This window comes from Lissotriton vulgaris, chromosome 6 (assembly GCF_964263255.1).
Source record: "Lissotriton vulgaris chromosome 6, aLisVul1.2, whole genome shotgun sequence".
Lineage (NCBI taxonomy): Eukaryota > Metazoa > Chordata > Amphibia > Caudata > Salamandridae > Lissotriton > Lissotriton vulgaris.
This window is the reverse complement of record NC_141694.1, coordinates 964577891-964594246: the sequence shown is the minus strand read 5'-3', so window position 1 is coordinate 964594246 and position 16356 is coordinate 964577891. Positions and strand designations below refer to the sequence as shown.

At 42.9% G+C, this 16356-nt stretch overlaps 1 protein-coding gene across 2 annotated transcripts in view; it reads right to left on the bottom strand.

Annotated features, from left to right (window-relative positions):
• The window catches only part of ARHGAP18 (Rho GTPase activating protein 18), an 897817-nt gene that overhangs the window by 474082 nt on the left and 407379 nt on the right, over positions 1 to 16356 (bottom strand). For both annotated transcript variants that reach the window (XM_086926994.1, XM_086926995.1), the window contains exons 3-4: positions 16106 to 16341; positions 2696 to 2771 (exon numbers count right to left, since the gene is read on the bottom strand). In XM_086926994.1, the coding sequence (XP_086783120.1) occupies positions 2696 to 2771; positions 16106 to 16341 (312 nt within the window). The remainder of the gene's footprint in view (positions 1 to 2695; positions 2772 to 16105; positions 16342 to 16356) is intronic.

Genomic DNA, 16356 nt, shown 5'->3' with positions numbered 1-16356 from the left:
GTCAAATGGCGTAAATCTCTGGTTATTCTTTGTCAAATTGCATGGACTGCTTTTCAAGGAAGTTTCAAACTAGGACAAGCAGCTGGAAAACATGGACTCCGGGCCATGTCCTAAAGCGATTTTCAACAGGGTGCAGATACCTGTAGTGGCTTGATGTCGGTTTAAAAGCCGCAGCTTGACTCAAATGCTACACTTCATGACAGAGGTTCTTAGAAAGTCAAATGACAGGGATAAGTATCAAACTTTCTTTGAAATATGTATATTTCTTCCACACTATTCTCATCCAGATAGCACTGAGTATTTTCAGGGTAAATTGATGCAGCAGGGAAGATGCACCAAATCAAAGTCAATTCACTCGAATTAGATGCAGAGAATCTCTTTATTGTCAAAGCAAGTACAAAAATGACATCAGCCAACGCGTTTCGTTCCACAGCTGGAACTTCATCAGGGCTATATAATTTAAATTCAGGGTGAGGTCTGCCCGCGTATTTGCAACAAGGATGCCTTACGGCGGGCAGACCTCGCCCTGAATTTAAATTATATAGCCCTGCTGAAGTTCCAGCTGTGGAATGAAATGAGTTGGCCGATGTCCATTTCGTACTTGCTTCGACAATAAAGAGATTTTCTGGATACACTTGGAGTGAATTGACTTTCATTTGGTGCATATTCCCTTCTGTACAAACGTTTGCTCATCTGGTTCCCAGTGGAGCACAATTGCAGCAAGCTCTGGAAGTGGTTGCATAACCCTTTACTGTCTATTGATACTTGGGATTTGATGTGCTTAACCTTGGTTAGCGTAAATGGACCTTTTTTGTTACTAAGTTGATGCAGCATGCAAGCTACCTTCAAAGAAGCCTCATCTAAGCTCCATGGCACACGCGCGTCTTGGAGAAATTCATGCAGCAGGTAGCCTCTTCTAAACAAAAGGGAGTCTAACTCTCCCTATGAAACCCAGGATACTAACTCTTCCAGTTCTGGAGACATGCGCTCAGTAAATCAGAGATCAGTCCTTCCAAAGGTTCAGATCCTTCAAATTGAACAGGTCTCAAAAGGCAAAACTGGATTATTTCCTCTCCACAAGGTACTAATATCACTTGTGGACTTCATCAAGGATGCATATTCTCACTAATCTTCATATTGGTTACCTAGTACCTGTTATTACCATTTAAGACAGCCACAACCCAGACTACCACATTGAATTGAATTGAATATTAACTTCAATTTGCCTAACTTTTTGCCCCCCGATATTTATATAACGCAAACTTGCCCCGAAACTAGGTATCAGAGCACTTTACATGAGCACCTGTTACATTACATGAGGACACGTTTATTTTTGTTAGGCACGGGAGATTAAGTGATTTGCCCAGAATCACAAGATTTTGAGTGTCGTTGCTGAGACTCAAACCCGGTTCCCCAGATTTGAAGTTGACCGCCCTAACCATTAGCCTACATCCTGTCCTCATCCTTCATCTTCTTTACCTTTAGCATGAGCGACCACCTAGCTCGCTCTCAAAGACTCTCAAACTTAGAATAATGCCAGTGCCAACAGAGTTCACACCTCATATGAACAATTTTACAAACAAATATATTGTTCTACCTAAAAGTCCAGTATGGAATGCCTTGTCTACTGTACATTATCTAAAGGGGCTTTCTACCCAAGATGACAACTGCTTCAAAACAATGTCGGTCACCTATCTATACTTGGTTCACCAGACACTGCTTGCTAGGTCATTCCAATATCTCAACTCAACTGCTGATCCCCAAGGTAGTCAGCTAACCAAAACAGACTGCACCACAAATGACAAGAGTGTTGGGAGAAGGGGGTTGAACTCTATGTTCAAATATTTTCTCCTTATAGAACACCTTTCACTGCCTCTGTTCCTGTACGCAGATCATTTGGAAAAGGTTGCAAACACTCCTATTCTGATAGGCATATTATCTGCGTCCCATTTAACTTACAGACTGGAAAAATGTTCTAGATCACTGGCCAAACATGATTTATGTCTCCTCTGTACACTCTCCCCACCCTCACCCTGCACTCTCAACCAGCCAACAGGTGGCATAAGAGTTAAGAGTTAAACAAAGACAATAGTACAATAGGAGTTCTTATCAAGCAGTAAACTGAATTTTGCTGAGCTTAAATCATTCAAACAATGCACCAAAAACGCCTGCACAGCAACCTCACTAGGAGAGTACTGCAAAGTAATAAAAGGGGCACACATTTTATGCATAAACACAAGCATAATTATTGGAAGTAAAATAGTAGCCTGCACAATCCTTAAAAAGTACCCTACTTTAAAATTAAGCAATGAATGAAAAAAAGGCAAAGGGCTATTGGAGAAATATAGCTTTAGTTGCATTGGGCCAAATTAACTAGTTGTTTGTGGCATGTATTCTAAAGCCCCTATGATTTAATGAATGTTTGACGAGTACACATACATGTATAAGGCGACCAATGTGAAAAAATATAAATACGTATATTTTTAAAGTCGGTATTATAAAAAAAATCAGATCCGTAATGCATGACTCATAAGAAAACCAAACATAATAACAAACTAAGAGATGCATTCAACTTCTCTTATTTCGGAAATACAGCTGTCAACAAATCAGTTACCATGGAGTAAAAACGAAAAATGTACTGTGTCTGCAATAACATTTGCAATGTTAGCAAAATATAGTTTGAGATGAATCATACCATTCCGAGTTTCCTTCAGTGGGTCTGTGCTATTGCAACTTCCATCAGAAGATTTCAGTCCATTTTCATCAGACTGCTAAAACAGAGCACAAACATAACGAATATCAGAAGAGTGGATTGTTAGGACCACATATGAAATCAATGTATAAGCACAGCACCAATAATGGCTGGTCCAGAACCCCTTCTCCAACATCCCAATGCTTATCTTTATGTCTCCTTCTTTATTTTTACTACATTCTTCCCTCAGTCGGAGAAATGTTCTAATAGTAGTATAGCCATTATGCTTCGGGCTATAACAGTTATGAAAAACCTTCTATCTCATTAGAGGCCCTCGCCGTCTACAACTAGGGAAGAGGGCCTTTGACAACCATTATAGACCTCAACAGAAGGCCGAGGAAAAAAATACATAAACCATTTAAAGCCCATTAGTGCGTTTGTAAAGAAAAATGTAAAGCCGTTTCTTGTAATATTTACCCTTTGGTCTTTTTAAAATAAAACAAATTTGCATATGAGCTGCTAATCCAAATGAAAGGAAAATATGTACATTTGCCTTGAGGGTCTATACAGAAAATTCTGCTCAGGATGGCAGAGACGGTGAATTTTGAAGTGAAATATTTATTCTATGCATTGCACTGTTGACAGTGGCTCATAGATAAGCATCTGCAGAACTTTTGGAAGCTATTATGAAATCTTAGATGAGCAGGAAGGGTGTTTCAGAGAGAAAGTCCCACCATGTGAAGAAATGTATCTCAATTTTATAGTTGGCTGGCCAGATGGCAGTAAGGTTTGTGTAGAAAATCTCGGTGTCTGGAAGACCTTGGTGAGGCAATCTGGTTTTGATCTTGTGGCTACTGAGTTGAAGCCATGAGTTATATTCATTTGAAGGTGTTGCATAAATAAAATATAAACGTTTAATTTTTTAATTTTTATGTTGTTGAAGTTTGGTAGGTAGATAAAGAAGAAATAAAGTTATATTAATTTAAAGGTGGCACATAAATTATACATTTCAGGTAGAACAAAAACTTTAATAATGTTTGTGTTTTTTAAGTATGCTTTGTATAGAAAGAATAAATAATGTGTTCCTAACTTTTTTTTCATTGAATTCCATTTTTTTAAAATGAGAACGTGTTTCTAATCATAGAATTTAGTGTTATTGAGTTGGAGTGTCATTAGGTGGAGTGTGGTACAGTAGAGTGGAATGGGAGAGAGTGTTGTACAGTGTACTGTCATAGAGAGTAGTTTCATAGAGTGGATTAGAGGAGAAGTAGAATGGAAAATGGTATTGTGGAGTGGCATACAGTGGAACAGCTTACAGTGGAGTGGTGTACAATGGAGGGGGGTACAGTGGAGTGTGGCAGAGTGGAGTGTCGTAGAGTGGAGTAAAGTGGAGTGGCATAGCGAACAGTAGAGTAAAGCTGTTATATAGTGCAGTGACATGTTGCATGGAGTGCACTAGGGTGGACAGTCTCAGCGTAGAGTTGCGTAAAGTGTTATAATTTGGAGTCGCCTCTTGTACAGTGGAGAGTTGTGTCATAGAGTGTTGTAAAGTGTTGAATAGTGGAGTATAGTGTTGCATGGTGCAATTCAGGGGCATCAAGTGGATTACATAGTTGTATAGAATAGTGCAGGGGAAAAGAGTGGAGTACACTGTTAAATAGTGGCACTGAGTGTAGTAGAATCTTGCAGAGTGGAGCTGCACATAATTGAGTCGTATGGGGTAGTGTGGACCGGTGTGGAGTGTTGTACAGTGCCATAGAGGGGGGTAAAGTGCAGTGCAGTGGAATGGAGTCAAGTGGAGTGGCGTATAATGGAGTAGGGTGTTTTACAGTTGAGTGACGTGGAGTAGATTAGAGCGCAGTACAGAATGGTAGGGTGGAGTGGGATAGACTGAGCTGAGTGGGATAGAGTAGAGTACAGTGAAGTGGTGTAGAGTAGAGCACAGTGGAGTAGTGTTTCATAGACAAGAGTATAGTAAACTGGAGTGGAGAACCGTAGAGGGAGTTGAGTAGAGTATAGTTTCATAAAGTGGTACATAGTAATAGTAATAATAAGCTTTATTCGATTTTCGTAAAATCATAAAAGCACAACACATACATGTAAAAACATCACACTTAATGGAAGCTTACATATGAGATTTAACAGTTAAAAAGAGCAGCTATTGTCATAATCAAGTCTTAAAAATTCATTCAATACAATACAGTGTGAGATGGAATTAGTGCTGACCAACACAAAAGGCATGGAAGGACCCAGACAAAAATGTTTTACAACATGGTTTTCCGCAACAGCATGGCAGATCTTAAAAAACAAGATACCGCAAAGATCACATGCTCATCTTCGAGTTTTAACAGTCTTAAGAAGGCAGGCCTACAATTTCTTACTCCCCAACGTTTTAACAGAGGTTTTAAATAAAGTTTTCTAGGGGTGGAATAAAAAGAGCAAAAGAACATTAAATGCAAATTAGATTGAAGTGCGGTGTTATCACACGAACATGTCAAAGTCAGTGAAGACCAGTTGTTCATCTCCGGTACAGAAACCATACGAAAGAAAATACCAAAACGGAGACGAGTCAAAAGCATTCTGTGATAGGGGCTGGGGTCCACTTTTAAATACTTTTGCATGCCTTCGTTAGGGGTGATTTCTTGAAAATTTAAGATGGTTTGTTTGTTCTTTTCAGTGTTCCATCTCAGAGTTTCCAGATGGGCGGTCAGTGTTTTCTTAAGAACTGATCTAGATACGCCCTCCAGGCTCCTAGGATTTACATAATAATCTAGGAGACCTATCTCACTAAGTACAGATCTTACGTACGACAACCACCGGAAGTTTGCAACCCATCTAGGGCCAAGCAGTACTCCAGGAGGTCCCTATTAAAACTGGCCTCCCTAGTTGTCCATACCTTGTGCCATAAGAGAATTGGGGCCATCTTAATTGTGTCGCCCAAGTGCTTGACTCCAGCCTCTATGTGTGTCATAAATGAGGATGTAGTCTTTGGGACACCTAGAAGGTAGCTGATGAATTGGTTCTCACAGCTCTGCAAAGATTGATCCTTCTCGATGCCCCAAAGTCCCGCCCCGTAGGTGGCTGTGGACACGCACTTCGCCTGATATATTTGAACCAGTTCTTTGACTGGTTTACCACCCACTCTGTTGGAAAAAGTGCGTAAGGCGCCTATAGTGTGGATAAAGGCCAGCTTCCTTGCTTCAATCGCCTGTTTCCAGCGACATTTCCTGTCAAACATTATACCAAGGTAGCAAAACTTCTCTACGATGGCTATATTCTGTTTGTTCAGGAACACTTTACAAGGCACCTTACTGCGCTTGTTAGTGCATGGCATGGTAAAGGTCTTCAAAATATTTACTTTCAACCCTCTATCCTGCATAAAACCTGCAAATTTAGACACTGCCCTCTGCAGTCCCACTTGGGTCTGGGACATTATGGCCGCGTCGTCGGCGTACAGAAGGATTGGCGCCGGTAAACCTTTCACGGTAGGGTAATCGTTTTGAAAAAGAGAAAGATAATGGCCCACTGAGTTAATATAGTAAGTGAATAGCCTGGGGGCTAGGATACACCCTTGCCTAACCCCTCTTGACCGGGCGAATTTGTCAGTACATTCGCCCTGCTTGCCAAATCTTACTCTTGCCCCGCAGTTATGATACAGTTCTCTAATGAAGGTAATTAAGCGTGCGTCAATACCCATCTCGGCCAATGTTGACCATAACAGAGAATGGTCCACGCAATCAAAAGCAGGACTCAAATCAACAAAAGTAATAAAAAGTGACCCGCCTCTAGCCTGAGTGTATTTAGCACAGAGAAGGGCCAGATTTAAACACTGCTCAGCAGTCCCTATACCCTTCCTGAATCCATATTGGAGATGTGAGACTACATTGTGTTCCTCCTCCCACTCTTGAAGTCTCTTTAGGATAATCCTCCCTGCTAATTTCATAAGGCCATCTAATAAGGATATTGGCCTATAGCAGGTTGGATCATCACGCCTGCCCTTTTTAAAAATGGGGACCACTATTGCGTCCGACCAGCTTTCTATAAACCCCTGTTGGTTGCCCTTGTTCAACACATTTGTGAGCAAGGGGGCCCAAAAATCTGGTTCAGCTTTGTACACATCTACCGGGGTACAATCTGGCCCTGGTGCTTTGCCTGATGCACTATCCCTAATTGCATCATGCATCTCCCCCACAGTAAATGTTATGTCAATGGGGAATGCACAGACATGGGAATGGGTCTCTCTCCTACTGTCTATAGTTTGTGGGACAGTTGGGACCTGCCCTATTGGAGTGATAGTGTCAGCTGGCTTTGTATCCATGTACAACTGCCTAAAGTGTGTCAACCATCTATCACCTGTTATTGCCAGATCTATTTTATTACCTTTATTATTTGGTTGGTACAAGGACTTAACAAGTCTCCAGAACTTGGTGGTGTTTTTCTGGGCAGAAGCTTCTCTTAGTGTAGCCCACGCTTGCTTTTTTAAGGCCTGGGTTCTTTCTTTTAATGCACATTTATATACTCTCCTAGCACTACGAATTGTGTCGGGGTCCCTAGGTTTGAGGGCCAAAGCTTTTTTAAGAGATTTTAAAGCTTTTGTACACTTCCCATCAAACCACCCTTCTCTAAATGAATAGTTATTATTTGCTGCCCGGGTCAACAGGTTTTTTATCCGCTGTTGGATGTTGGCGAAGGCGGTCATAACGGAAGAAGAGTCCGCCTGATCCTCTAGACAGAGGTTAACATCGTTTGCGGAATCGGAGAGTAGCTTTTTCAAAAATGCACCGGGAACAATCCTCTCCCATTTCACAACGTAGCCGTTAGTTTTGGATAGATCTACGCTATAGGGATACGTGGAAAGGGTAGGGTTCTTGGCATTACGTTCCTTTATTTTTACACTGATAGAAAGGGGATAATGGTCACTAAATACATCCTTGCCAACCACACACGAGGTCAGAATTCCAGAATTGGCAGTAGTAATTAATAATAAGTCAATAATTGAATTACAATCTCTACCAAAAAACGTTGGCTCAAACTGCACGGGTGAGGGACAGAGCTGGTTGGCAAAACAAAGATTAAATTTAAGGACAAATGTATTTAACAACATCCCCCTTTTTGTGTGCACAAAATGAGTTGGGTTTTCCTCGCCAAGATCCGCAATACCACACAAAGGAGAATCGGACTGTGGGCAGATCGTGCAATTGAAATCCCCTACCCACATTATTATTGCCCCCTTGAGATGATCCACAGTATGTGACAACAGACGGGATATATTTGACATAGTGGACTCCAGTTCAATATCAACCATATTATTATAAAAGTTCAACAGTACTATGTTCTCTAATGTACCCCACTTAAAAAGTAAAATTTGGAAGTGGGTATTAGAGAAGAATTTATGGATCTTAACCTTTGCTGTTGTTGAGACATAGACACAAAGCCCCCCCTTGTTGTGACCCTGGACTGATGGTATAGCAGGGGAGTGAAAAGTTTGGTACCCCAGTAGATGTACTTCCTAACGGCACCAGGTCTCTTGAAAACATAAGATGTCATACGTATGAATAACATTCAACCAAGCTTTGTTGGGAGCCTTACTGGCTAGACCCGCCACATTCCATGAGATGAGTGAATTAGAGGCAGTGACATTGCTGGTGTCTCCACAAATGCGGCCTAGGTTCACACAGGGTAAATCTAGTTGTTGTGTTCTGGTAGTAGGGGTATGTGAAGGGCTCAAGGGATTGGAAGTGGGACCGTTATTCACGGACTGTTGGGACTGTGGATGATCAGGTGAACGTAGATCATTCAGTGAATCCGTACCCGCTACTATTCTGCCACAATTGCTCTTAAGATGGTTTTTTGACGGGCTGGATGACGAGAAGTGGGTCGAAGTGCGGTAACTGGTCCGCGGGCCCTCAGAAGATTTTTCTGTGATAAGCGGTTTATGGAGTCATTCATTGTCATCTAAGCCTGATAACGGATGATAGAAATTGGACAAGGGTATATTCCAGAAATCTTTTGGGTTGTGAAGAAATGGATCACCCCAATGAACGTTGGAGTTATGAGGTTTTCTTGGTGGTAATAGTGCCTGACTGGGTTGCGACCAGAAATCATTAGTGTGTTCAAATAGATTCTGATCCCTTGGTGTCTTCACATAGGCTAAGCTATCTGGGACGGAAGGTCTATATGGCAATGGGGCGAAAGTATTCAAATGGTAGGGAAAAGAAGTGTTATGGCCCTTGTGATGATTATGAAATGTAGGAGTGTTAAAACCACCGTGGTTTTTTGAACGACCATAGCTATCAGGGTGGTAAGGTCTAGGCTGGGGTGGCAGTTCCCTCAGCATAGCCTCAGGGTAGAAATAGCTTAAGTTATGAGTTGAAATTCCCCCCTCCCCCATTCCAGGGTACCAATCACTGATATAGGTTACCAATCTGTGATCCTTGAAATTAACTAAGATCACGTCGCCTTCAATATCCTTGGGTCTAGTACCTACCCAGTGGCATCGCCTGGCCGAGACGATATCACCATTGAGGTGAGGCGGGAGTGGTCTATTTCTCCTCAGCCAATAGATGACCTTGTTTTTTAGATTGGCCTGATGTTCACGATTACCCTCTGGCGGGGGCGGCACTCCTGTGAGGGCTATAACATAATTTAAGCATTCGGGGGGCAGATCTACGGTGTTCTTTGTTCTTCTATTTGAGTGATGTGACACGGTGGGTGAGGGTTTTGAATTAGTGCTATTGTTGGGATGCGTACTATGGAGCATTATAGAAGTATGGGGTTTTTCCACAGTCGTAGGTTTTTCCAATGCAGTTGTTTTACTGTTACTTTTATTGCCATTTTTAGCGTGTGATATAGAATTCTGAGCCGGTTTTCGTGGCCCGGGTGTTGGTAGTGCGATTGCCTTGGGTGTACCAGTCACTGTCTTAGGTGTTTTAGATTCTTTAGAAGGCTGTGTTGGAAGTCTAGGGGCATTCAAATTCGAGGAAGATGACTCCAATTGACCTTGTAAAATGTTTTCCACATTCTCCCCTAATCTTTTGATCCTTTCGGTAAGGGGAAGGATCAATGCCTTAATAAGACAATCGATGTCGTCCAGTAGACCTGCATAACTAGGTACCGAGATGGAGCTGGAAGTCATCTCTTTCGCGGGGTCTGCAGCCCCAGCCTTGTTTGGGATAGTAAATATGGTATGTGACGCTTGATTAGGGGGCACGGCTCTCTTTTTAATTGTCAGCTTCTTTCTTCGCTTCCTTAGTGGGGAGCCAGAAGAGATTTTACTGGAAGGGGTTTTAGAGCTTTTAGTGGTGTCCCTGAGCGGTGGCAATGGAGGCTGGCCCACAGTAGTGCACTTGGTGTGGTGGTCAGATGTGCTTGGTGTGAACACGGGAGATGGAATGCCTGGATCATAGAGAAGAGCTGGTTCTGCAACGGGGGTACTTAGATCTATTGGCTGGGTATCAGGTACCTGGGAATTAATGGAATCCGAGATAATAATAATATCATTCTGTACAGTGGGATTGGTCTGGAAAATGAGGGGAATGTCTTCTATGGGAGGTGAAATATTGACGTGATCTAATGATGAGGTTAAATCCATTGAAGTTGAAAGGGCTGTTGTGGTTTCGTCCAAGAGTGTTGGAGGTCTTAATTTCAGCCTGTCAATAGAAAGACGTCGACCTGCCCTTTTTTCAGCCAGGAAGAGCTCCCGGTCTACATCAGTCTTGATTTTGGCAAAAAATGTGTCCAAAGGGCCTAGCAAAGAAGACCCTTGTACGGCCGGTGCCTGCGTTGCCTCAGAGGAAGACATCACCACAGGCAGTAAAAAGGGAGTATAAGCAAGAAGTAATAAAAGAACACTTAGTGAGTCAGGTGGATTACCGGGAAGGACTAAGAGAGTGGGCCCAGCCCAGCCTCCTTCGGCCCCGGACGGCCACAGACGGTCCCGCCCTTGTCCCGGGCTTCTCCCGGTGCCCCCCCGCGCGCTCCCGCGCTGCGGGGATGGTACTTCCTATTTGTAGCTATACAAAGGTCACCGAGGGGGCGGGGCCGACAGGGAGAGCAGCCCAGCTGGACACGGGCGCGCGGGGACTCCTGGTCCGTGGAGTCCGCCGCTCTTTGCTCGCAGCCCTGCCGGTCAAACCAGGTGAGGCCCCTTGTTATGTCCTGTCAGCCGCTGCAAACCGCGAAGCGGGTCCGGCGAGGCGTGGCGGCTGCAGCAAGCTGTGTCAGAGGTGCTCAAGGAAGGGCTCGGCGTCAGTATCAGCAATCCGCCGAAGATCCGCAGAAACGCCGCTTAAACCTTGTGGAGGTGGGGGCGGGGCCGGCAGGGAGAGCAGCCCAGCTGGACACGGGCGCGCAGGGACTCCTGGTCCGTGGAGTCCGCCGCTCTTTGCTCGCAGCCCTGCCGGTCAAACCAGGTGAGGCCCCTTGTTGTGTCCTGTCAGCCGCTGCAAACCGCGAAGCGGGTCCGGCGAGGCGTGGCGGCTGCAGCAAGCTGTGTCAGAGGTGCTCAAGGAAGGGCTCGGCGTCAGTATCAGCAATAAAAAAGAGTGATGTACAACAGCATTGACAGTGTGGCGTGGAGTGGCGTAGAGTGGAGTGGCGTAGAGTGGAGTGGCGCAGAGTGGAGTAGTGTATAGTGCAATAGCATACAGTTGAGTGGCATAGAGTTGAGTGGCAGAGTGGAACAGCATAGAGTAGAGTGTGGTAGACTGTAGTTATTAGAGTGTAGTGGCATACAGTGTAATAGTGTTTAGTACAGTGATGCACAGGGGAGTGGAGTAGAGTGGTTTGCCATATAGTGGAATGTTGTACAGTTTAGTGGTGTATAGTGGAGTATCATATAGTGGAGTAGTGTAGAGTGGCATGGAGTGGTGTAGAGTGGAATATCGTTGGCTGTAGTAGGGTAGAGTGGAGTGGCATATAGTGGAATAGTGTAGAGTGTAGTGATGCTGAGAGTGGTGATTTAAACAGAATAGCGTAAAGTGGAATGGTATACACTGGAGTAGTCTAAAGTGGAGCGGCAAACAGTGGAATGAAATAGCATAAAGTCTAGTGCTATAGAGTGGAGTGGCATACAATAGCATAGAGTGGGGTGGGGTGGAGTGTTGCAAACTCGAGTGGCATATAGTGTAGTAGCATGCAGTGGAATGCCATACAGCGCCACCGCATACATTGAATTTGTGTAGAGTATAGTGGCATAGAGTGCAGTGTAGCAGAGTGGAATAGCATGGAGTGGAGTGATGTAAACTGGTGTGGCATAAAGTGTAGTAGTGTACAGTGGAGTGCCATAAAGTGAAATAACAAACAGTGGATTAGCGCCGAGTGGAGCGGCATACAGTGGAGTGGTGTGCAGGAGAATAACACAGAGTGAAGTGGTGTAGAGTAGAGTGTAGTAGCCTGGAATAGCAGTGTGGAGGACTGTGAAGTATAGTGGTGTACAGGGCAGTAGTGTACAGTGGAATCTCATACAGTGGAGTGGCGTTGAGTGGATTTGGGTAGAGTGGAGTGGTGTACACTGGAAAAAGCATAAAGTGTAGTGGCGTAGAGTGTAGTTGGATACTGTGGAATAGAGTATAGTGGATTGGCGTAGAGTAGATTGGGGTACAGTGAAGTGGCATAGACTGAAGTGGCTCACAGTGGAGTTATGTACAGTGCAGTGGCGTAGAGTGGAGTGGCCTGGAGTGTAGTTGTGTACACTGGAATAGCAGAGTGTAGAGTGGAGCGGCATAGACTGGAGTAGGGTGTAGTGGTGTAGAGTGGGATAGCATACAGTAGAGTGGAGAGGTGAACTGTTGAGTGTGGTAGAGTGTAGTGATGTGCAGTGGAATATCATAGAGTGGAGTAGGGTAGAGTTGGGTACATTAGAATGGCTTAGATTTGAATGTCAAACAGTGGAGGCCCATAGAGTAGAGTTTGGTACAATGTAAGGGTGTACAGTGAACTGCATACATTGGAGTGGCATACAGTAAAGTGTCATAGAATTGAGTGGCATAGAGTGCGAGTGGAGTGGCGAGAGCAGGGTATAGTAGAGTGGGGTACAGTGGAGTGGCAGATTGGAATAACATACAGTAGAGCGGCGTCAAATCGAATGGCGTACAGTGGAGGGCAGTGGAGTGATGTACAATATAGAGGCGTACAGTGGAATTGAATACTTTCAAATGGCGTAGAGTGGAGTCTGACACAATGAAGCGGCTTAGAGTGGAATAGAGTAGAGTTTAGTGGACAGGGGAGTGCCATACAGTGGAGTAGCCCAGAGTGGAGTAGCATAGAATGGAGTGAGTGGTGTACAGTGGAGTGTTGTGCATTGGAGTGACATACAGTGGCGTAAACAGTAATGCCGTACAATGGAATGTTGTATAGTCTAATGGCATATACTTGGCATACAGTAGAGTGGCATACAGTGGAACATGCTACAGTGGAGTGGTGTAGACTACAGTATCGTAGAATTTCAGTGGCATAGATTGTAATAGTGTAAAGTAGAGTAGGGGACAGTGTAGTGACGTAGAGTGGAGTGAGGAAGAGTTGGGGAAGAGTGGAGTGGGGAAGTGTGGAGTGGCATACAGTGGATCAGCATAGAGTGGAGTAGCATCGATTGGAGAGAGAGAGTGGCATACAGTGTAATTGGACAGAGTGTAATGTGGACTTGCAAAGACTGGAGTGGCGTAGAGTAAAGTATGGTACTTGAAACAAACAAGCGTGAAAGCGGTCAACGGATGAACATGTAGAGTGCCAGGAATATCGATTAAAAGGTGTTAATGCTAATATTTGGTAGAAGGTGTAAAGTAGTGTTAACGTTACAACTGTTTAAATACTTATTAATATATTGTGCGGCTTTAGATTAGCAGTATAAAATGATACATGCTGATACGAAGACAGTTTTCTTTTGGCTAATGGCGTCTTTACAAAACGTAAAAGGCAGTTATGTAGCTTTCAGTATACTTTCGCTGTATTCTAGTTTAGGACCTTATATCTAGGTAAGTAGTAGTTTTTATTGTTGTTTCTTATGTACTACTATCTTATGAAAGTGATGATAGTTAGAGAAAGTTATTTATAATTGTATTTATATTTTTACAGCTGCTTAGGGAGCACTACGCTTTTGTTTGTCATTTTTTAAAGTAGCACAATGAACTGCAAGTATTACCCTGGTACTCTGTAGAATTGTTTATGAAAATTTCAATATATTAAACATTTAAAATATACTGGCGTACACTATCTTTGTAAAATATAGTGTATTAGAACATTGGAATGTTGGGAGCTTCATTGCAGACAATGGAGTGCTCCCTGCTTCTACGGGCCGGTAAAGGCCCGCAGAGCAACATTCCAATGTTCTACAAAGGCTTCTCGAAGCTCGAGGGGACTTATATCCCCTCGAGCTTCGAGAACCCTTTGTTTCATTTGTTAGAACATGCTGCCCTCTAGTGGCAGAATGTTTTAATAGCCTTATAGCCCTTCGTAGCAGGGCTATACCGGCAATTAAAGTCCTGCTGTCTCGTTAAAGTCCCTCGCCTTCGGCTCGGGCCTTTAACGATTCGGCTGGCCTTTAATAGCCGGTATAGCCCGCTAGGGCGGGCTATAAGGCTATAGTACATTGCATTTCTAATTTGTTTACCAACTTTTTTGTAAGTACAGCGGTACTTCAGAGGAAGTATCTCAGTACTGCGTATAATTTATTTTTACTTATTGAAACTCATATATATATTTACGTACCTACTACTACTTTAATAGACTTAGAATGGGTAGTGAAAAAGTGTGTAACTCAGAACAAAACCCAAGTGTACCTAAAATCAACATGAATGCATTTAACTGTTGTAAAGGCAGTCATTAACCAATCACATAATGCCTATGTGAAATTCCGAGAAAGTACTGTAACAACAGCTATCCCTAAGTTAAAATGCCTTATAACTTAAAAGAACAAAAAAGTCTTACCTTAGTTACCTGTAGTACCCGAAGGGATCATCTACATACTATAATATGTAATCCTGCCAGATTTCATAAAATCCATTCAGCCATTTTTGTGCTACATTTGTCTACAAAAGTCTTCGGGAAATGCCTTGGTGCAAAAATACATTTTCGCCCCCCCCTTTTAATTTGCACCCCCTTAAACAATCACAGAGAAACTTCCCATCCTCCATCAATGGAGAAAAAGATATAGGTCTGGAAAGTTTTGTGGAGGCCCACCAAAAGGCGAAAACGTTATTAGCAAGCAAAAATCTGAGGATTTCCTACACCTGCCACTCTGTCAAAACAGATAAACACAGCCTTAGCATTTCCCTGTAATATCCGAGGTTCGTTCAAAGACAAATCTTATATGTATCGACAAATTTATAAACGTCAAATTTGAGCATCATAATTTGGCAGGTACCCATTCATATCTTTTGAGAAAACCATTATATATTAATATGTAAGTGAACAAAAATAGTGTCCAACTGAAAGCGAAGTATATTGATCAGCTGAAGTCTGTTACATGATTTATTCCAGTACATCATACATTAAGAAAGAGAGGTTGTAAATAGAACATGTACTGTAGGATTGGATCAATCCAGCTACAGCGTGACATAGTCTGCTTGTAAAATTACAGCTTGGACTATCAGCTTAGCCTGTGTAATTATCAGAGAGTCCAACTCTCCTACCCTTTTACCTAATACCTCTCTGGCTCTACATCTACAACTTTCCTGACCCTATATATTTTACCATTAGGAGAATGCAGAGCTCAGAAAATGAGAGGCGTCTTTTCACCTCCTGTATATTAGCCATTGACAAAACTATGAACAGATTATTTTTTTAAACTTAGTTTAAAAACAGGATATTCTGATATCTGGCAGTCAGCGCTATTGCAAGATAAGGACAACCAGGCATGTCACTGTAGGTCGAAGTCTTGAACCTTTCAGGGTGATATAGACAACAGCAGTCCATTGGGATGCTGATGAGTCTTGTTGTCAAAAGGGCCTCCTTTCACTTAAACTTCCTCATGACATCGTTAACTATCCCTACAGACACCAGAACGTTCAGAAATATGCACTAAGACTGTTCCATTATATCACCTTATCCGAGAGGGCCCTGATATTTATTGCTCTAGGATCTAAAGAAGGTGTTACTAAGTACACATTTCCATTTTAAAGATGTCTTTACCAATTCTATTTTACTCTAAATGCAATTTTGTAATATTTGGCAAATTTCTCCAAACACACCTGCTTCTAGTGACACTGTAGTGGTCTGTTGACAGTCTTCCTCAGCTCAAAGCATTAAGGCAAGCCATTGTCAGTTCTGTGCTGTATGAATGACATATTTAATACGATAGGAAATTAAATAAGCTAACTAGTGCTACACTAGATCCTCTGCATTCAAGGCTATTCAAAAATCATCACATTGCTTAGTTCATGTATGTATAATAAAAACATCTACTTATAGTTGACTTACATTTCCTTTTGAGTGACCTTCTTGGCTAAAAATCTCCCTAACATCAGGCACCTGATGAGGTTTATTTTTCTTTCGCATGGTCTGAGAGAGCGTGTCAAGCCGTTTCCGCACTGCCTCAGACTGCGTCCGTGTCAAAGTGCTCAATAACACTATGCTTTCATTGGAATCACCAGCACATTCAGCAAAAAGGTTTGACAGACCAGCCTCCTTTAGCCACTCTTCCTCCAGCTCGCCCTCTGTATCAAAAGAAA